Below are 22,500 nucleotides of genomic sequence, written 5' to 3'. Positions count from 1 at the left end.
GACCGATGATTGAAGTCTAAAGTTTTTAGGCAAACAAAGGACCTCAAAATTGACCGATGATTGAAGTTTACAGTTTTTAGGCAAACAAAGGACCTCAAAATTGACCGATGATTGAAGTTTAAAGTTTTTAGGCAAACAAAGGACCTCAAAATTGACCGATGATTGAAGTTTACAGTTTTTAGGCAAACAAAGGACCTCAAAATTGACCGATGATTGAAGTCTAAAGTTTTTAGGCAAACAAAGGACCTCAAAATTGACCGATGATTGAAGTTTTAAGTTTTTAGGCAAACAAAGGACCTCAAAATTGACCGATGATTGAAGCAAACAAAGGACCTCAAAATTGACCGATGATTGAAGTTTTAAGTTTTTAGGCAAACAAAGGACCTCTTAATTCACCGATGATTGAAGTGAAAACGTTTTCCAGACGAAATTTTAATGAAAAAGAAAAGTATTTTGCCCATCATCACCAACCCTGCTCTCTTTGGGTAAAAACGGTGCGGTGTGGTGTAATGAAATATAACAACTTGAGATTTTATTTAGCGCAATATCCATTAAACGTGATCAAGGCGTTTTACATGGGGTCCCGATCCAACGGCAACATCTAATATGCAGGACGAGGCATGACGCCTGTTAGGCGATATTATAACTTATTTATATCGGACAGAAACAATGCTGTGAACAGCCCCGGCATCTACTTCGGTGAAGTCATGTGAGTATAGAGCCTTTTCCAAGGACTCGACTATGCGCCGCTCAGAGCAGGACTCGAACCCAGGACCTTCCGATCCGAAGGCGAATGTCAGACCACTAGACCACAAAGCCACAGTCAGTATGACCCAATTCTGACTTAACTGGGCATTGGTGAAACGATAACCCATTTCATTCATTCATCATCAGACATGAATGCAAAAAGTGTTCAGCTTCCAACATACCAATGCGGCTATGTGGTCTAGTGGTATGACACTCGCTTTCGGATCGGAAGATCCTGGGTTCGAGCCTCGCTCGACGCATAGTTGAGTCCTTGGAAAAGACTCTTTACTCACATTCTCTCACCGTACTCAGGTGTAAAATGAGTACCTGGCCGTTAACAGCGTTGTCTTTGTCCAAAAAATTGTAATATCGCCTAACAGGCGTCATGTCTCGTCCTACATGTTAAATGTTGCTGTTGACCAGGGACCCCCTGTAAAGCGCTTTGAGCACGTTAAGTGGATATTGCGCTATATAAAAGCTCAATTTTTTAAATATTTTTTTACCAATGGGGACACACACACACATGCGCACACGTACACACACACACACACACACACACACACATCCGCACACACACACTCATACACACAAAATCATGGTCAAGGCATTGAGAAGGCCAGATAGAAGGACGCACACTAAACATGCAATCAGCAAGGCAAACTGGAAGGAGGCCTTGCATGCAGGGAGTCCATCGGACCGGCACTTTGACCCATCAAATCAGCGGTTATGATAATGGGCATGGTCTATTTATTACATTTCCATGTGCTCGAGGCAATGCTATCTCTAGATTACTATGGCTCGAGGTCATTGGTCACCTTGGAATATGTGCTTAACTCACTCAATCCTAGAGATTTTTCCTGCTTTTCAAAATTGGAAAAAAATGTATTAAAATGAGCATGTATATAGATAGTTTTATTCAACTACCACTAACATGTAAAGTCCAAAAAACATTAGCTTTGATACTGCGCCTACAATTTGTCTCAGAAAAATGTAATAAATAGGCATGGGGTGAAAGTAACCCGGGTAAACTACGGATATAGTCGATGTCAGGGTTGAGTGAGTTAAATTGACCCATATAGTGAAAAGTGTTCACAGTTTTTGAAATGTCTAACATCACGAATGGTCAATTTGTTCAGCTTGACACACGTGTATGCTTACACATTTCATAAACAAAGCAGCGTGTTTACATTTCTGAAGAAATATCCGATCGGTTTTTATTTTTTGGGGATCAAGACTGATACTTGAAATATCTTAGTTCTACTAATATTCCAATTAAATGGGTTAAATTGCAATTGTTTAGCAGTGGAAAGGAACAAAATAAATTCAAATATAAAAAAATCCATTAAACGCTATACAAATTATGTTGACGATGTAGATCTTTTTATACGAGAAATTTTGTATAAATAAAATAACTAAAATATTAAATGACCAGTATCATCCACTAAGACCATCAGTTATTATGTCAGAAAGAAGTGGTCGCCCTTTCTCTATTTCAACGAAAACAGAGAGACACCGAAAATCTTTTCTGCCGTCCAGTATTAGGCTTTATAACAGCAAGCAATAATCATTTTATATAATTATTTCGCATTTTTACTTTCAAAAAATGTAAATATTAATTTATTAATTTATTTGTTTTGCAATCTTTTCAATTTTCAATTTATAGTAACAGTTTTAACTATTTTACAGTGTTGAAATTATTCATATTATAGAGCGAAGCTCTGGTTATGGAGCTGTTCCTTTTTTTATATATACATCCTATTTCCATTGTATTTTTATCTTATTGTGTAATTATAACACGTCTGTACAAAAAATTTCCTTTTTGGGATGCAATAAAGTATTATTATTATTATTATTATTATTATTATTATTTATTATTATTATTATTATTATTATTATTATTATCATTATTATTATTATTATTAAAATTAAAATTATTATTATTATTATTATTATTATTATTATTATTATCAAACAATTAATGTAAAAACTGCATTAATTTATTTTTTAAAATTTACTTTTTAATTGGCGTGGGGGGGGGGGGGGGGGGAATACTTTTCTCATGCTTTGGACAAAATTCCTGACTTTAAATTAAAAGCCTGATTTTCTGATAGTCATTTCCTCTTCGACAGCCATTATGAGTTGGGATCTCTCAAATACCCTTTAAAAAAAAAAAAAAGAAAACAAACATAATGAGTTGGGATCTCTCAAATCCCCTTGTTAAAAAAAAAAACAAAAAAAAAAAAAAAAAAACATTATGAGTTGGCATCTTACTGAGTCAAAGAGGCGTGCGCCGCTGTTGACTGCAGCCAAAAAATTAGTAATTCTACGAAATTATCGTAGCACAAGGTAGGTCTGAGTAAGGGTCCTACTGATAATTCATATTTAATACTGACAAAGCACAACATTGTACATTTATGGTTTATTCAATCATATACAATTTTCTTTTTAAAATTCACTAATATTTAATTCTTAGTTATTTTCGACTAGGTAAACGATGCATAATGATATATAATAAGCGATTTGTGATGACATAATCACAAGCTATTGAATATTCCGTTTAAAGGATACGTCCCATATCCAGCCTTAAGATAAGATAATATAACTTCAACATTTTTTTTTCAAATTACAAACAAAACAAAAAGATAAGGACCGATCACATACCCCCCCCCCCCCAACCACACACACACATATACACAAAAAGGATAAATGTATTTCAATATTGATAAGATAATAAATTGTAATAAAATACCATATATTATTTAAATAATATAATGTATTAAGTATATTAACTTATCGATAAAACATTTATACTCGTATAGATAGTATGCGCTTGGCTGAGAAGCTCATAACATTGCCATCCGGAAGTATAACGGACCAACACACAAAACTGTGTGTATCCATGAACGTTTATAGTCAGGTTAATACAGTTCAGTGAGCATTACTCATAAACGCGGATGGCAAAAAACAATAACGAAGACCTGATTGACGTCATCTTCAAACTATCTATACTGACAAAGCACAATATTGTACATATCTGGTTTATTCAATCATACACAATTTTTTTTAAAACTTCACTAATATTTAATTCTTAGTTATTTTCGACTAGGTAAACAATGCATAATGATATATAATAAACGATTTGAGATGACATAATCACAAGCTATTGAATATTCCGTTTAAAGGATACGTCCCATATCCAGCCTTAAGATAAGATAATATAACTTCAACATTTTTTTTTCAAATTATAAACAAAACAAAAAGATAAGGACCGATCACAAAACCCTCAACAAAATAAATAAAAACGTCTCCATTTATAACTCTTAAGATAACGTTTTTATACTTGTTAAACACGAAGGCTGTTTGTTCCCCTACATATAAGTCACCTTTAAGGCTTAAATACTGAAATGCATTTTAAAGTGGAACTACTAACAAAACATTCATTTGTAAGGTAAACTTATCCACGTGTGTGAAAAAACAAAAACAAAACAAAAACTGGGCCTGATACAACCTAAAAACGGTCGTCTGTCGATATTATGACGCACAACCTAATTTAACAAATAGGCACGTTCATCATTATAACCTCCCCTTTCCCAAATAAAGGGACGCCAACTTGATTTTAAGAGTAAAAGTAAAAGCTCATTGAAAACATCTGGTGAAATACTGTAGATAGTTCGAAGATGACGTCACACGGGTCTTTGTTATTGTTTTTTGCCATCCGCGTTTATGAGTAATGCTCACTGAACTGTATTAACCTGACTATAAACGTTCATGGGTACACACCTAGATAGTATGCGCTTGGCTAAGAAGCTCATAACATTGCCATCCGGAAGTATAACGGAGCAACACACAAAACTGTGTGTATCCATGATCGTTTATAGATAGTATGCAGATGACGTCACTCAGGCCTTTGTTATTGTTTTTGCCATCCGCGTTTGTGAGTTGTTCTCACTAAACTGTATTAACCAGACTATTAAAGTTCATGGTTACACAGAGTTTGTGTGTTGGTCCGTTATACTTCCGGATGGCAATGTTGTGAATTCCTTCGCCAAGCGCATTCTATCTATAGTCAGGTTAATACAGTTTAGTGAGAATTACTCATAAACGCGGATGGCAAAAAAACAACAACAAAGACACGAGTGACGTCAACTTCGAACTATCAAAAGAGCCATAATGATACACGAACGAAACTCACCGTAGCCATCGTTATGTTATAGCCTGACACTGAAACCCAAAAAGACTGGCATTTTGACGTCATTATTTGTTTTTTTACACCGTCTAGTGAGTTGTCGTTAGTAGAGCTCATGGAAACAAGTGGTTCCATTGGTTGAACTAGTGACAACAACTCACGATTTGTTTTCTTTTGTGGCAAAAGACTGGCATTTTGATGTCATTTTTTGGTCAGTATCAGCGTGGCCTGATACGGACCAAAAATTGACGTCAAAATGCCAGTCTTTTGCCACAAAAGAAAACAAATCGTGAGTCCTTTTGGATTTCAGTATCAGGTTATAACTTAACGATGGTTACGGTATCAGGCCATAACTTTACGTTGGCCACGGTGTCAGGCTATAAGTTAACGATGGCTAAGAACTCACCCCCTGATGTCATCAGAGGTCTGATCCAACCATTTTTTTTAAAAAATAATAATAATTAAAAAAAAAAAGTGCGCAAAGCTCATACATAGACGTCCGAGTTGTGATCCGCCGATCGTGAAAATCGGGACTTCAGAGGTTTGATCCGCCGATCGTGAAAATCGGGACCTCAGAGGTTTGATCCGCCGATCATGAAAATCGGGACTTCAAAGGTTTGATCCCCCGACCACCGATGTAACGTGTCTTAGAAAAAATGTAAATAATGATGGAGGAAAAGTGGCCAAAACATAGTCGGCGCTAGGGCTGGGTAGCCTCAGTAGTCCAGTGTCTACTCGTCCTATTAAAACAGGCAAAGACAAATGGCCAATGGTAAGTGACTGGATAAGTGACAATGACCTCCTCCCCACTTACCCCCCCCCCCCTCCCCAAATGGACTAAGTCTGTTCTTGGATATAGGGATTAATGAGACACAACCCGGCAGAGTGTGAACAAGTAACCTGGCTATAGACAGTGAAGGATATTGTCTAAATACTGATACAAAATAAAAAAAGGACAGCTAACAGACGACATGTACTATATCATAAGAAAATTTGCTACTTTGTGGCCTTCTGTCGGAATAAATGAGAATTGAGCATTAAAAAAGCCTTGAAAACATGCATATATATATATATATATATATATATATATATATATATATATATATATATATATATATATGTATGTATGTTTTAATAGGACGAGTAGACACTGGACTACTGAGGCTACCCAGCCCTAGCGCCGACTATGTTTTGGCCACTTTTCCTCCATCATATATATATATATATTCATTTAAACGCAACCAAAACCAGATAGGAATAGGATGTATATAGCGGGTATCAAGTTACAATTAATTACAAAACTGCTTATTCTAAGCTTGTTGGTCAATAAACTTGAAAACCCATCACCTAAACTTTCTTGTGTTTAGTTCAACATGCCTTTATATATAAATATAAAATATATATAGTTTATATAAATCAATAATGATTACCAGGAAAGCGGCTAAAACGAAGACCAAAACATGAATTATTGTGTCAATATTATAATCTAATAAAAAAATACTGTTTGTCGCCGATTGACTAATCAACAACTGAGTTCGTATAGAAATAGAAATATAACATATTTGATATTAACAATGCATTTCGTTAAAAACTCAACATTTAGAGGAAAAAAAAACTAACAAACAAACACATAAAAAGAAGCCAACTCAAAATGCAGATTATAAAAATGTTATGTACTTATAATTAAACTCTGCGTTTGCCTGTGTTCATCGAATTCAATTTATGTAATCAATAGATACATAACACATGATTATACACTGCCTGTGTGCTATGATGTGTAATAATAGTAGTAATAATAATAATGAATATTTATGGAAAAGAAGCTGGAGTCCATTATTATTAGAGTAAATTAAAGAGGCATCAAATGTAGGGTCTGTTTTAAACCTGTTATACAATTACCATAGGAGGACTAAGAGAAAAGAACAGATAGATAGATAGATGATAGATAGAATGATAGATAGATAGATAGATAGATAGATAGATAGATAGATAGATAGATAGATAGATAGATAGATAGATAGATAGATATTATTATTTTAAAGTTTACCACAATGTTGGAGTCAGTCTACATCGATGTTTCCACTTCAACAAGCAACAACACACAACAAACCAAAATCATGTAACACACAGATGGCTAAAAAGGCCTGAAACATCGATGTAGACTGACTCTAACATTGTGGTAAATATTAAAATAATAATTCGCCCCATTGCTACATCTCGAGCACTATGCGTACCATGTTTGTATCCAACACGATTCAATATATATATAGATAGATAGATGATAGACAGATAGAGAGATAGATATAGATAGATAGATAGATAGATAGATAGATAGATAGATAGATAGATAGATAGATAGATAGATAGATAGATAGATGATAGACAGATAGATATATATATAGATAGATAGATAGCAAATGCTCGAAACAATATTGTAAAAGTTGAATAAAAACTGGAGATAGTGATTGCTTGAAACAATATAGTAGTCTCAGAAAATAAAATTACACTTAGATTTTTAGATGGACATATAAAATTACGAGAGAGAGAGAGAGAGAGAGAGAGAGAGAGAGAGAGAGAGAGAGAGAGAGAGAGAGAGAGAGAGGGTCTACGTCTCTCTTTTCTACGTGCCAAATATTTCTCTCAGTCGTCTTTACGTTTGTTTGTTTTTAATGATGTATTTATGTATTTATTGTGTTTTGTTATTGACCAAAGAAGGGGTTCAAGCCCGAAATGGTCCGATTTTGGTACTTTGTTATTTTTTTTGTTTAAGCTGATATAGATATCGTGCCCTTGGCTAAGAACCTCGCTCGCAACATTGTCATCAGGAGATATAACGGTCCAACACACAAAACTATGTGTAAACTTAAACATTTATAGTCCGGTTAATACAGTTTAGTGAGAATTACTCACAACCATGGATGGCAAAAAGCAATAACAAAAGGCCTGAGTGACGTCATCTTCGTTCTATCTATATTCATTTTTGCTTATTACCTTTACAATCAAAAAAGTGCTATAACGCTGACACAACAACAACAACAACAACAAAAGGTGTCTGAATCACCTAAACCTGAACAAATTCTCTCATTCGATGAACCACGAACCAACGCTTGAGTGATTTGATTTCAATATCCATTTTTTCCCCCTCATTTAAGGGAAAAACCAGCATAAAATATTAAACTTAACATGCGGGGCTAGAGCTACAATGTATATTATTTCTCAATTATTATTAAATTCAAAACCTTCTGTGTCGTACATGGGATTTTTTATATATATATATATGCAAATTCATGTTAGTTACACAGGGTTAAAAAAAAAAACAAATCCAAACCATGCATTCAAAACCTATCCTCCAAAATACTTACAGCACAAGGCCTTGTCTGGAATTTATAAAAATAAGGATGAAATCATCCAAGCATTAAAATTCAATAGCATAAAGTAAGTGTTGTTTATCACACATCTATTAGTCTTAGTTCTTAGCTCCTCCATTTGAATAGCTGTTGGCCCATTTCCCTTCAATGCTCGCCTGCTGTAATACAATCCCAATGCTCAATAAATCATTGGTTGTTTTTTTTTGTATTTCAGGGTTTCACGGCGTTTGCAACACATTAAAGGTCATTATATCAGCGCCAGTAAAAAGGAAGAAAATGGGATAGTAAAAAGTTCTAAAATTACAAATAAAGCACCGAAGACAAGGTAAGACAAAGGGGAATTGGTTCAAATAGGAAACAGATCTAGATTCCAAAAGCACGCTTTCAACAAAGTACTTAGTTTGAGATCAACTAAAAGTCTCATCCAGACACAAGCACAAATCATATGTAACATGTAAACAAAAAAAATACAGTGCATAACAGAGAGATGATTTACAAGGAAAAAAAAATATCATCTCCCACAACTCTAACTATATATTTGACTGTTTCCCTCTCAGTCAGGATATCTGGCCGGGGCCAGGACAAAACCAAATAATCTCATTCCAAGACAAAGACAGAAAGCAAGATGGAAAATAGATATAGGCGGATAGGAGACACAGTAAGTACCTCCCTGCTCACTATGGGAGACCAGGAACCCCACCCAGTGGTTCAAATAGGAAACAAATGTAGATTCCAAGAGCACACCATCAAAGTACTCAGTTTGAAATTACCGAAAAGTCTCATTCATACACTCAATTGTTTACATGGAAATAAAACATTAAACAGTGCATAACAGAGAGATTGAAAACAATATCATCTCCAAAAACTAACTATTCATTTGACTGTTTCCCTCCCAGCGAGGGTATCCGGCCAGTGCCAGGACAAAACCAAGTAATTTCATCCCAAGGCAAGGACAGAAAGCATGGTGGAAAAAAGATAAAGGGGGATAGGAGACATAGTAAGTGCCTCCCTGCCCACTATGGGAGCAATAAATCATTCACCGAAGACATAAACGGCCTGGTTTTGACGTCTGGAGGCTTGACAAAACCATGTTGTTCAACTTAATTTTTATTTTAAGTTAATCGAAGGTCATAGTCCACTTACTAACCATTACAAATTTCACTACCTATCTACCTGTTAACTTTATTGACCTTCTTTTGTTTCTATGATTTGTTCATTCAAACCACTATTTGGGGGATATTGATGGAGATTTGTTTATTTCGCAGACGAATCCCTAAGCCTAGGTGTTGTCGCCCGAAAACCGACACCTACCATTTTAATTTTCCTGTCTTCCTCATACAAAACAATACAATTTATTACGACACTTCTACAAAACTAGATCCAAAAACATATCATACATTAACACAACTATCAAAACAATGAAAGCTAAACTGGTGGAAAATTATCTAGCACAAATATGAATTTGAAGTTACAAAGACGTCAGTGTAGACAGACAGCTCGGTGGGTTAGACCTTTCATTTTGTTCCTTTTCGCTGCACTGGTTCAAATCCACTCCCTTGTTTCTTTTTGTTTTTCCCAAATGATGTTGTTTTTCCTTTTGTTCTGCTTTTATACTGACCGGGAGTTTTAAAATTAATTGAATCTTTTAACTCTCTGATGTTAATCGTTCAATTTTAATTCATATACTTTGCTACAATTATTTGTTCTGTTCTGGGGCTTTTTTCCAATATTTATTATTATTATTATTATTATTATATTATTATTATTATTATTATTATTATATTATTATTATTATATTATTATTATTATTATTATTATTATATTATTATTATTATTATATTATTATTATTATTATTATTATTATTATTATTATTATTATTATCCTTTGGTGTTTTTATTTTTTTTAGTATATTTTTGTTCCGGTAGGATGAGAGAGAGAGAGAGAGAGAGAGAGAGAGAGAGAGAGAGAGAGAGAGAGAGAGAGAGAGAGAGAGAGAGAGATTAAAAAGAAAAGAAAAAAAGGGGGGAGGGACACTTATCATTTGCAACGCTTTGTAACTTGAAAGAAGACCAAAAATTAATAAAGTGACGGAGCCAGGATTCGAACACACAGCCTCGATTTCGACAGGCCTTCAAAGACAGACGACTTGACCATTCGGCCATGACATCCACATGAATGTAGACGCATATTGTGTTTATAGTAACTTACTATCCATCCGACTGATTTATTGTTGGATAATTTTATACTTTTAGGTCTATTTATTGGATCTTGAAATTTTATTTAAACTTTATTTATTTCTATGTGCGGCATTACGAAACTTTCGATATTCTGGAATGTGGATAAATGTTTAAAAGAGCGGAGTTTCAAAAAGCGTCCATCGTTATTGACAGACACTGCAGACATATAACCACATAATCGTTCATCGTTATTATCGACAGACATACCAAAACTGCTAACTTAAACATTAAAATAAAACAACCAACCACTCAGGTGCTAGTGTCGTCGTATTGAACACTACAGACCACAGAAACGAATCATATGTTTCAAACCGTGTCGAGGACAAAAAAACATCTATATATATGTATGATTTGATTTAGTCTTTCATTTTAATCGAAAAAAAACCACAAACTCAAACTCGTAGACCCCACAATCATCGTCATCACGTAGGCAATTTAATTAGGGCAACTTAGGGATCTAAGTCTAAGTTTGAGTTTGACCAAGAAAGATCTTTTGAAAATCTTGGTGGAATCAAAAAGATTACTTACACTTACATTATAACTAGAAATAGACATAGAAATACTATTCATATTTATAGAATCTTGAGACCAGAAGAAAAATATTATTTTTACGAAGAGGACAAAGCCCAAGGCTGCTCTGCTAATTGATACCATTATCATTATCTATACAGTACAGCAAGGCTGTCACGGCCACGGGTCTTTCTGACTGAAAAGTGGTCTCTCGTTTTCCTCCAAAAATGAAAAGCCTGCAAATATATCATTCGAACTTATAATTCACAACTCACCATTGAGGTCGTCTTTAGATTCAAGCTTCTCTTGTGAAGCCATGTCCAGGCAGAACAAATGCACACAAATACAAGTTATCAATTCCTGAATGTAACAGAGAAAAAGCTTGTATCTCCTCCGAAACACACGGGTTTGTTGACGTTTCAGGGTTTATTTACGAAATACGTCACGAAGTAGGTCACACCAAGTGAAGCACGCCCTCTGGTAGTAATAATAAAGAGGCGAAACCAAAACACTGAAATTAAGGGACGTTACTCCCGAATTTATTCACTTCCTGTATTTTGAATAATCATTGGCAGTTTTATCTCCCTTGAATGTGAAAAAGAAAAGCAGGAGTAATGAGAAACAGCTGGTGTTTTACGCGGGCCGTAAAATAACATGGACAATAAAACCAACACCATTACTAGCAGTATAGGTTTTTAGGAATAGCCCACCAGATATCAGAAGGGACATAGTCACTAAAATACAAAAATACAAACGAGAAAGTGACACCGGCACCCTCTCTATGACCATTCCATCCCGATAAAAATACTAAAATCAAAGAGTAGTTGATCTGAGTCTGAGAATATTCATCCCGACCATGCAACCACCTAGAGATTACATACTTGGAGAGAATGAAACAGCTACGATAATGACGCCATCCGTCCATGGCCCGACGGAAAACCGCCCATGTGAAACAAAATAATTATCCGGAAGAGAATGGGTGACACTCAACTGGGCGAGAACTGAAGTGGGAAAGACGGGACCACAGACTAATAGGTCCTGTATTCTCTATGGACGGGACAGAGCGACTTTCGACAGACAGTCAGGATATTACGCTATATAAAACTCAAGTTCGTGCAGACACGACCCAATGCATCCATGAACACATTCTCATGGAATGAAACTTGGGAAAGACTTGCACTGACACTGACTTAAAAACAATTGAGCTTTTATATAGCGCATTATCCACTAAACGTGATCTAAACGCTTTACAATGGCTCCCTAGCCAACAGCAACACTTAACATATAGAACGAGACGTGACACCTGTTAGGCGATATTACACTTTTTTTTTTTTATCGGAGAGAGACAACACTGTTAACGACCAGGTGCTCATTTTAAATAAAATAAAAATAAAATTAAAATTAAATTCCCTTTATTCATCCCATAGGGGAAATTTGTCTCTAAGGTCTATTCCAAGGGAAGGCTGGAATAACCCAGGCGTCAGCCGCAGTGCAGCGTCCAAAATTGAGCTAAGGCGAGGTGACTTCCTCAAGGCCACACAGCGCAGCGGCGGGTAATCGAACTCGATACCTTTCGGGTAGGAAGCAAAGACCGTACCGCTGAACCACTCTGGCTCGAACCCAGGACCTTCTAATCCGAAAGCGAGTGTCATACCACATAGCCGCAAAGAACCTACAGCCCGGGGCTATGATATGGATCCCGCACTGGTGTGAATCAATGTGATGATCTGATTACCATTGCGCTATGTGGTCTAGTGGTATCAAACTCGCTTTGGGATCGAAATGTTCTGGGTTCGAGCCTCGTTCGGCGCATAGTTGGGTCCTTGGAAAAGGCTCTCATCGGACTCAGGTGTAAAATGAGTACCTGGCCGTTAACAGCGTTGTCTCTGTCGGGAAAAAAATACGTGTTGCTGTTGGTTAGGGGCCTTTGTAAAGCGCTTTGAGCACTTTTAGTGGATATTGCTCTATATAAAAAGCTGGGGGGGTTTGAGAATGGAGGCAGCCTTAAATCAAGTGGCGGATTTTTTGGCGGATTTTGCGCAAATGTCGCAGGTGATGTAGTATAAAGTTGGTGGATTTTGGCGGATTTCTGGCATAAACTTAGCGGAATTTTTACAAAGGCACCTGGCAACTGGCAACACTGCAAAAAAAAACATAACATGGGTTCCTGCCATAGATAACCTCTCTCATTTTGCACCATGTAGTTTGTCTGTGAATCTATGAATAGTAAAGCGTCGACATTGCATTTAACAGACAATATTCAGAAGTGTATCCAATTCGGAGCGACAAAGACATTTATCACAGGAAAAACTTTGTGTGGAAAACTTTTCGAAATCAAGAGTTAGCGGTCAGAATCCATTCATTCCCACTCGCACACTGCTTGCTCTCTCTCTCTCTCTCTCTCTCTCTCTCTCTCTCTCTCTCTCTCTCTCTCTCTCTCTCTCTCTCTCTCTCTTTTTCTCTCTTTCTCTCTCTCTCTCTCTCTCTCTCTCTCTCTCTCTAACTCACGATTACGAATGTTAAGTGTTCAGAATGGAATTAAGGTCTTTTACTTTTAGATTGCTTCTTCATCCTCATCATCACCGCCATCATCATGGTTGTCGTCGTCGTCGTTGTCAATATTATCATCACCATTACTACAATTAGCAACAGCATCATCATCATCATCGATATTATTATTATTATTATTAATTATTATTATTATTATTATTATTATTATTATTATTATTATTATTATTATTATTTATTATTTGTACTTGTTGTTCACACACACACACACACACACACACACACATATATATATATATATATATATATATATATATATATATATATATATATATATATATATATAGAGAGAGAGAGAGAGAGAGAGAGAGAGAGTATACATGAAAAGAATAAGGAGCAAGATATCTCCAGAGATAAGTAACGAGCAGTCGAAGCAGTTTGGTTTTGTCAAAGAAAAGGGTACGGTAAATGCAATCTTTACGTTTAAAACAATAATGCAACGGTCAATCGAAAAACAAAAATCACTTTATCTATGATTCATTGATTATTCCAAAGCTTTTGATTCTGTACAGCACAAAACGCTATTCTAAATCTTAGAAAAGATCGATGTAGACAGTAAAGACATAATATTCCCTTTCTCTCATCCAGGCCATGGCATCAGGCAGAGGTGATGATATGGGATTTGTCCCCATGATTTCCATATTGATAAGACCAGATCCCAGCGACACACATTGCACTGATTGGGTGGCAACAGAAAAGGTGATCGAGTTATCTTTTCTCTTTCTCTCTCTACTTTTCTTTCTTTCTTTCTTTCTGTTTTTCTTTTTTCTTTTAGTATTTTATTTTCTAGTTCTTTTGTTTGTTTGTTTTTATTTATTTATTTATTTATTTATTTATTTATTTATTTATTTATTTATTTATTTATTTATTTATTTATTTATTTATTTACTGTAATAATGATAATAATAATAATGATAATAATAATAATAATAATAATAATAATAATAATAATAATAATAATAATAATAATAATAATAATAATAATGGTGGTAATAATAATAATAATGATAAACATGATAATAATAGTAGTAATGATAATGAAAATGCTAATAATGATGATGATCATGATCATGTTGATGATAGTGATGATGATGATGACGACTACAACAAGGATGATGATGTGATGTGCCAATACTTAAGAGAAATAAAAATAATAAGTAGGAAGGAATCTAGGAGTGATGCCCTAGATGTGGTGCCGTCCCTTTGGTGTGCAGTGTTCAAACTGAAGGACCCAATCATATTTTTTTCCTTTTTAAAATTTTTATTTATTTTAAATGGAATTTTAATGCTATCTTCAACTGGGAAAAGATGCCATTTCGTAGACAGCCCGCACACTCCATTCCCAGGTCGAGGAATAGGAAAAAAATGATTCCAGCTTTTCGGCCGTACTCTGTTTAAGATGTTGTCCAGAAAACTCGTCCTTCAATAAATATGAATCGATTAAAATGACCTTCACCTTGATATATAAATAAATAATGGAATAAATCCTTTGAAACATTGGGAATTAAATGTCATATTAATCAATCAATATACTTTGACAAGTCCCAAGTTTGAGAGTTTTTGTCAAGAAGAGGGTCATTTCTAGCCAAAGTTTTAAGTATGTTTCTTTAAAAGGATTACGACAGTTTGTGGTGAGTTATTTTTATTTATTTATCTATTTATATAGATTTATTATTTCTTTATTTCAGGTTAATGGATCTAGTTTTCAAATCTACTCTGAAGATGGAGTGAACATCAGAGCTGGATCTCGGCAAAGGAATCTCGACGGAGAGGTCTCTTTCATTAGGTGCGATATCAAGAAACTTTTGAAGAAATACGAAGCAGCTGCTCTCAAAACATGGGACATTATTCACAGTGGGGAAAGGTGGGAGCAATACAGAGAAACTTCTACAGAATTTAAAAGCGATACAGATACAGATGAAGACGGTGATGATGATCAGAGCTCGGAAAATTATGGTCACTTGGATGAAATATGCCGAGTGAGAATTTACGGAGAGCTGTACGGAGGGGGAGGAATAGACTTGCCAGAAAAATCAGCAGTTCAGAAAGAGATCATCTACTGTGATGAATTTCGGTTTTACGTTTTTGGACTGACTATCAATAAGAAATGGGTGAATATTCAGGAATTGAATGATCTGTGCAAAGAGGCTGGTTTTCCTTACTACGCCAAGCCAGTGTGTAAACCAATGGCCACCTTGGGAGACCTGAAGAAATACCTCCATGAGAGTGGGTTCATGAAATCGAGGTCTGCCCTGACTGAAAAGAATGATGATTTGAAGTGTAACATAGAAGGTTACTTATGAAACGTTTAGATCAGTTTTTTCTCTTCCATCCACTATCCGTTTCTTCACACCCGCATCAAATTTATCTATCAATGACAAATGAAATGAAATACTTTCCTTCAATTCTAAATGATTGTGAATTTGAAAACATTTTATCGCTCACTGCGTCAAATCTGCCATGCTCATAAAAAAAAAATTATAATAAAATAAAATACTTTAAAATTTCAGGCCAAAGACTCGTCCTTCAAATCTCGATCGATTAAAATGACCCTGATCTTGTCTCAAACTCTCAATCTTGGGACTTTGGAAAGTCCCAGGTTTCAGAGTTTATGACAAGATGACGATCATATTAATCGATCGATATTTGAAGAACGGGCTTTCAAGCCTAGATTTTAAATGTGCGATTTTTCCCCTCTCAATCTAGTGTAGAAATGGTATTATGCCCGAGTGATCTAGATAATGAAAATTTAATTTATGTTAAAATATATGACACGTGTTAAGCACATGTGTTTGGTTGGAGGCTATGAATGTATTACAGTGTAATTTTGATAACGCCAACACCACCGGACCAGAAAGACTCTTTTACCTTAAGCAATGTTGACTTTATCCATTATCAACGGTAAAAAAAAGAAAGACCAATAAAATTTGGAACCAACAAGAGGTGTTGACTTTAAGCAGAAATTGACTTTACGAGTGTTGACTTTATGCAGATTCTACTGTAGACTTTTTAATCACTGGAACTAAAATGTAAGATCAAGGTTGAGAATTTCTCTAGCTCTACGCATACTAAAAATTTGCAAAGCTGTGAGTTCTTTTAAACTTTATTTGATAAATATGTAAAGACCATACTTCTACCAAGTTGGTCATATTATTCTGATACTGAAGAGGCAAATGACATCATCAAAGAATTGCCAATCTCATCTCAAGAAAACATCATCATCATTATTATTATTTTTATTATTATTATTATTATTATTATTATTATTATTATTATTATTATTATTATTATTATTATTATTATTATTATCCATAGAATTTAGTTAGAAGTGGAGCTAGGCGCTTGGACACAACCTTCTTTCAATAAATAAGGCAACACATGTCAAAAATATCGTCACGAAATAGGGCTTCCTTTCTGACTAAGGGAGAGGACAAGTGCATTTTACTAATGCACTAGTTATTTCAAATCGAGAAATTCTATTCTATGAGTTTGTATTTTCATAATTGAAATAATGAAGGTTTATTCATTTATTCGTCAGATTGTTTTCACTGGCTCAAATTATAATTATATATATGAACATGACTTCCTGATTAAGTTGATCCAAGCTATAGTATCTTGTATGAATATTTCCACTGTTTTATACATTTACATTAATGTTACTATATTACCTCAACACAATAAATAAAGGGAACATATTTGTGTAGGGTTCACGGCTTATCAGTGTATGTGTGAGCAGGACGAGTGGGTATCGAGGTTATGCTATATTTTCTAACTTTGTTCCTTTCTTTTATCACAGGAGTGGTGATGACTCCCTTGAAAAGACCAGACTACAAACTACACGCCGTCAAATTTCTTGCAAATTCAACTTTTGTCAATGCCGAAACATACCTGTACTGCACGAAACAACGTTACAACAGCGTCATCAGCAAACTGGACATCCACGAACGAAAAGACACGAGACTGGTCGTCAATATGTACATTGACGACATCATCAAAGAATCGGGAAACAAAAATGTTCATTATAAAATTAAGGAAAAATGGGAGAGGAATGTTTTAGACTGGTTGGCAGAGGACGAATACAACGCAGATTCGGAGATGCAACTGGAATATACGCAGAAGGAGAGGAGAGGGAAAAACAAAGAAATGCCAGAAGACCGATCTTACATATTTGATGATAACGAGTCATTGTATAAAAGTTTTTATGGAATCGTGGCCCACAGTATGAGTCCAAAATAAATTAATTGATAAACATTAAATCTAAGCCTTGTCAGACAAGGAAAAATAAACAAACTTACATCAAATGATTAAAAATATTTTTTAATACCTTTACTGAATCTTTTGAACCATATTTCAGTATTTTAAATGTCCACCTTTTGCTTTGAGAACAGCTTTGATCCGTCAAGGCATGCTGGAAATCAGGCTTTGATAGTATTCCGAGAAATCTCTTGACTCCAAACATCGTTGATTGCTTCAACAAGGTCTTTACTGTTCGCTGGCTGTTTGTCTGCAATCTTGTTTTTCATGTAATGCCTCGGATCCTCTACCGGATTGAGATCTGGACTGTTTCAGGACCATTCCAAGGTCGTGACCTTGTTCTTCGAAAGAAAGTCCTGAACAATTTTTTCAATGTGGCAAGGGGCACCGTCGATCATCAATATATTACACTGGTGTCACTGCAGATTAGAATGTAGTTTGTCTGTCAATAGTTCCAGGTATTTTTGGCCATTCATCGTTAATCTAGGATCCCAAAAATATAGACCAGCAGTTCCTGACTTGGAAAATGCACCCCAAATTATTTGGCTTGGCGGGTGTTTCATGGTCTCGACTGTATGCTTTTCATTTTCATTATACCGTTTACCAGCTTGTCTTCTCATGTTATACGAGGGCTCTTTCAGAAATAACTGAAAAATGCCCATTGCTCAGCAACCAGTGGAGATTTTTTAATTCTGTAAACGACATGATATTCCTTATTTCCTTACGGATATTCCCAGAAATTATGAAGTGCATCATTTTGCACAATGAATTTCTTGAGGATTTTAAAGATGGCGGCCCACCTTGAAACTTGGTCAAAGGAGGAAATCAGAGCTGTCATACGTTTTTTGAACACCAAAAGTCTCAATCCTACCGAAATTCATAAAGAACTTCAGAGTGTATATGGTGAGCATGTTATAAGCCGTACACAAGTCTATCACTGGTGTAATTTGTTTGAAGCCGGCCATTCCGACTTGACAGACAGGGAAGGGAGAGGGCGTTCGATAACTGCGACGTCAGAAGACAATGTGAAGCGAGTTGATGAGCTTATTCGTCAAGACAGGAGGTTGAAACTTCATGAAATCGCAAGCAGTCTTGAAATTTTGGAAACTTCTGCCCATAGAATTGTATTTGATGAACTTGGCTACAGAAAAGTCAGCGCAAGATGGGTTCCTAAGCAATTGACAAACAATCATAAAGAACAAAGATTGGACATCTGCAGGGAACTTTTGAGAAGACGCAAGAGCTCACGCAGGGTTCACGGGCATACTGCCAACGCCGGCGGAGACTTTCGAGGGTACGATGTGACTTTTCTTGACAGCATAGTCACCGATGATGAGACTTGGTTGCACCATTGCACCCCAGAAACAAAGCAAGATTCGATGACATGGAAACATCCATCCTCACCTGTCGCGAAGAAATTCAAAGTCATGCGGTCAACAAAGAAAATAATGGGAACTGTTTTCTGGGACAGTCGTGGTGTTATTCTGTTCGAAACCTTACAACCTGGAGAAACAATCAATGCTGCAACGTACTGCCAAACTCTTGACAAGCTTAGGGAGGCCATTCGCAGAAAGCGCCCAGGGCAGTTGACCAACAGGGTCATTTTGCAACACGACAACGCTACACCCCACACAGCACGAGTGACGCAAGGTTGGCTAGAGAAATATGGATGGGACATTTTGCCACACCCACCACACAGTCCAGACCTCGCACCATCTGATTATCACCTCTTTGGGCCACTGAAACGTGAGCTGGCAGGAAAGCGCTTTGATGTTGATGAAGAGCTTGTTGACCATGTGCGGAAATGGCTACAAAACCTTGACGGAAATTTCTTCCGAGAGGGTATCTATTCCATGGTGCGGCGTTGGCAGAAGTGTGTCGACAGACTTGGCTGTTACGTCGAGAAATGAAGGACGAGTCAAGGTATGAACACATGCAAGAATTTTGTTGATAGCATAAAAAACGCAGATTTTACAGGCATTTTTTGGTTAATTATGAAAGAGCCCTCGTATTTACGAACAACAAACTGTTGCACAGTTGATACGTCTGAAAACTTGACATTACCCCATTGGTCTTCAGTCCAATGTTTGTGCTTCGACGCAAACGCCAATCATTTCTGTTTCATAATTCTGGTCAACCTAGGTTTTCAAGCTGGTTTGTGAGATCGGAGGCTGAAATCATCAGTCAAGCATCTTGAGGCCATCCGACGACTGACTTCAACACCACATAATATAAGCATTGGCATGAGGCAGTAGGATTCTTCGAAACCACTCTGGGAGAAGTTTTCCTTGGGTGGCCAATTTTGTCTCTGTGCTGAAAATAATGCCTTCTGATAGTTACTTTTGAATAGCATTGTGCACTGCAGTCTTGCTGCACCCTACCTTGCAGATGTCACGTTCTGTGTACCCTTCATTGAATAATGTCATCATTTGAGCCCAAACAATGCTAGAAATGGATGGATGTTTTGCCCATTTTGTGCTGTCCACAAAGTTCAATCAAGTGACTATAAATTGTTTCAGAATGTCAATATGAACATCGGCCTTTGTTTTCAGCTATCAAAATTGCAGAATACACATCTTTTATTGAAATGAGTTCATTTCCTGTGCTGCAGCGGAGAGCACGGTGCGAAAAATGAAAAAAATAGCTAGATGAGAGTTTTTCAAAGCTTGGTCTTAAACTTTTGGCCACGACTGTCATTGTTTCAGTCCCTTGGATAAGTATACACAGAGACCATTTTTTTCAAGGTCAAGGTGAAACAAAACCAATATCAGATTGGTAGCCATATTGAATCCATAAAAATCTCTGTGTCTTTTTTCTCTCGCCATTGGACATTTTTATCAAGTGGAATACAAATACAATGTCTAACCCACAACCAGGCCTTTCTGGCCCGCAAAGCCGCAGTACGAATAATAGGAACAGAAGGAACCCTTTTGACATATTAAAAAATAAATTCCATTTATTCATCCCTTAGGGGAAAAAATTGTCTTTAGGCTCTATTTGTAAGTCTCTGTCAATGTTTCACATTGATTTGATATAGATGTTTCTAAAAATTGTTTTTTCTTCGTTTGAGTAATAACTGAAGTGTTACTGTTCGTTTGTATGTGTGTGTGCGGGGGGGGGGGGGGGGGGGGGGGGAGTGGGTGAGTGTGCGTATGTGTGGTGTTTGTGTGTGTGTGTGTGCATGTTAGTGATATTTTAGATTGTCATTCTGTTAAGCGCATATAGCATGATCTAGTCATGGTTATGCTATATACAAGTGCTAGATTATTATTATTGTTATTATTATTATTATTATTATTATTATTATTATTATTATTATTATTATTATTATTAATTATTATTATTATAAATGTTTTAATTTACACATAGCTTTCTGTGTTGGTTCTATTGATCAAGTGGTAGAACAGTTGGTATATAACTTAGACATATACCATCGATAGTAAAATCCATGTAGTTCACTATGTTGTCCAAGCATTGTCTGTCATTGTTTATATTATGGCAACTGTCAGAGAGGCGTAGTTATCTAGGTGTCTATTGAAAATGTGTCCTATGATCACCCACTATTTTGTATCTATTAAAGGTGCTGTTACTGTGCGATCTAATAGATTTAAAAATTATGTAGTAACCTCAATATTTGTTATGCTTACATTATAATGATATATTTCTTGAATAAACACGGGTGCTATCATTATAATACCCAATAATGATACTACTACTACTACTAATCAGGGACGGCTGGTAATAATGGTCAGGGTGGGCAAATACCAGCCTGTTTTTTCAAGTTATAAGCTGTATTACCATGTCCGAAATAATCTAGTTTAAATTAGATAATTTTAAAAGTTAGTACTTAAACTTGATACTTCGTACTGAAATCAATTTGTATGTATATTTGATAGATTGCGAATCACCATGCACCCCGTAATGCATAAACCAGGATACGCTCCTGTTCTTTTTTATCACCCCCCCCCCCCCCCCTTTCCCAACGACTCCACTCCGCCCACATCGTCATCTCATCGTCACGTCGCCTGACGGTGATTTTGCTGTCTGGCCTCTCTAGTTCTAGGTCGGGCTAATTCAAATGGGCCCACCTTATAAACCAGTGAGCACTAAATAGAGATTTTGGCAAACGAACTTTTTCTTCTTTATTGCCTTACTTGTGCTGGTACCATTGATGTAATAACATTGGGAAGGTTCCAGTATTGAATTAAATTTATCAATTTACTAATATTATATCAAGTTAGTATTAACTTGTGTTGTTTTAATATATTTGTTTATCCATTTAAATTTTTTTTTTTTTCTCGTTTTCTTTAGTGCTTCTCAAAATTCATTTATTTAAATTGTTGTCTTATTTGTTTGTTTTTTGTTTTTTATTCTATTTTATTTTTTTTTTAAACAAATTAATTTGTTCCTTTTTTTTTTAATTCTTAAAATAATTACCGCTGTATTTTTATTGCCAGACTAAATATTTTTGCAAAACAATGTATTTTCTATTGCATTCCCTCTAATAAAACACTTTTATTCAGAAGTCACGACTAAATAAATATATAAAATACAACCACCATTTTGGTTTACTCAACAATTGAATTAGTATACGAGAAAAACTCTTCTGGGAAAGGAGAGAGTTGAATT

At 35.7% G+C, this 22,500-nt stretch overlaps 2 protein-coding genes across 2 annotated transcripts in view; one reads left to right on the top strand and one right to left on the bottom strand.

Moving 5' to 3' along the window:
* Positions 1–12,023, bottom strand: part of LOC144966236 (BCL2/adenovirus E1B 19 kDa protein-interacting protein 3-like) — a 54,782-nt gene extending 42,759 nt beyond the window's left edge. Inside the window, exon 1 of the mRNA XM_078902423.1 lies at positions 11,325–12,023. Within this exon, the coding sequence (XP_078758549.1) occupies positions 11,325–11,367 (43 nt within the window). The 5' untranslated portion in view covers positions 11,368–12,023. The remainder of the gene's footprint in view (positions 1–11,324) is intronic.
* A 1,099-nt stretch (positions 12,024–13,122) lies between these two features.
* On the top strand, positions 13,123–17,946 carry LOC144966235 (uncharacterized). Its single transcript, XM_078902421.1, has 4 exons — positions 13,123–13,396; positions 14,206–14,316; positions 15,306–15,909; positions 17,414–17,946. The coding sequence occupies exons 2-4, from the start codon at positions 14,209–14,211 to the stop codon at positions 17,851–17,853; spliced, it is 1,152 nt and encodes a 383-aa protein (XP_078758547.1). The 5' UTR covers positions 13,123–13,396; positions 14,206–14,208; the 3' UTR covers positions 17,854–17,946.
* Positions 17,947–22,500: the final 4,554 nt, after the last annotated feature.

This window comes from Berghia stephanieae, chromosome 2 (assembly GCF_034508935.2).
Source record: "Berghia stephanieae isolate SIO BIC M18660-M18661 chromosome 2, UCSD_Bste_1.3, whole genome shotgun sequence".
In the NCBI taxonomy this organism is placed as follows: domain Eukaryota; kingdom Metazoa; phylum Mollusca; class Gastropoda; order Nudibranchia; family Aeolidiidae; genus Berghia; species Berghia stephanieae.
This window is presented reverse-complemented; position numbering and strand designations above follow the sequence as displayed.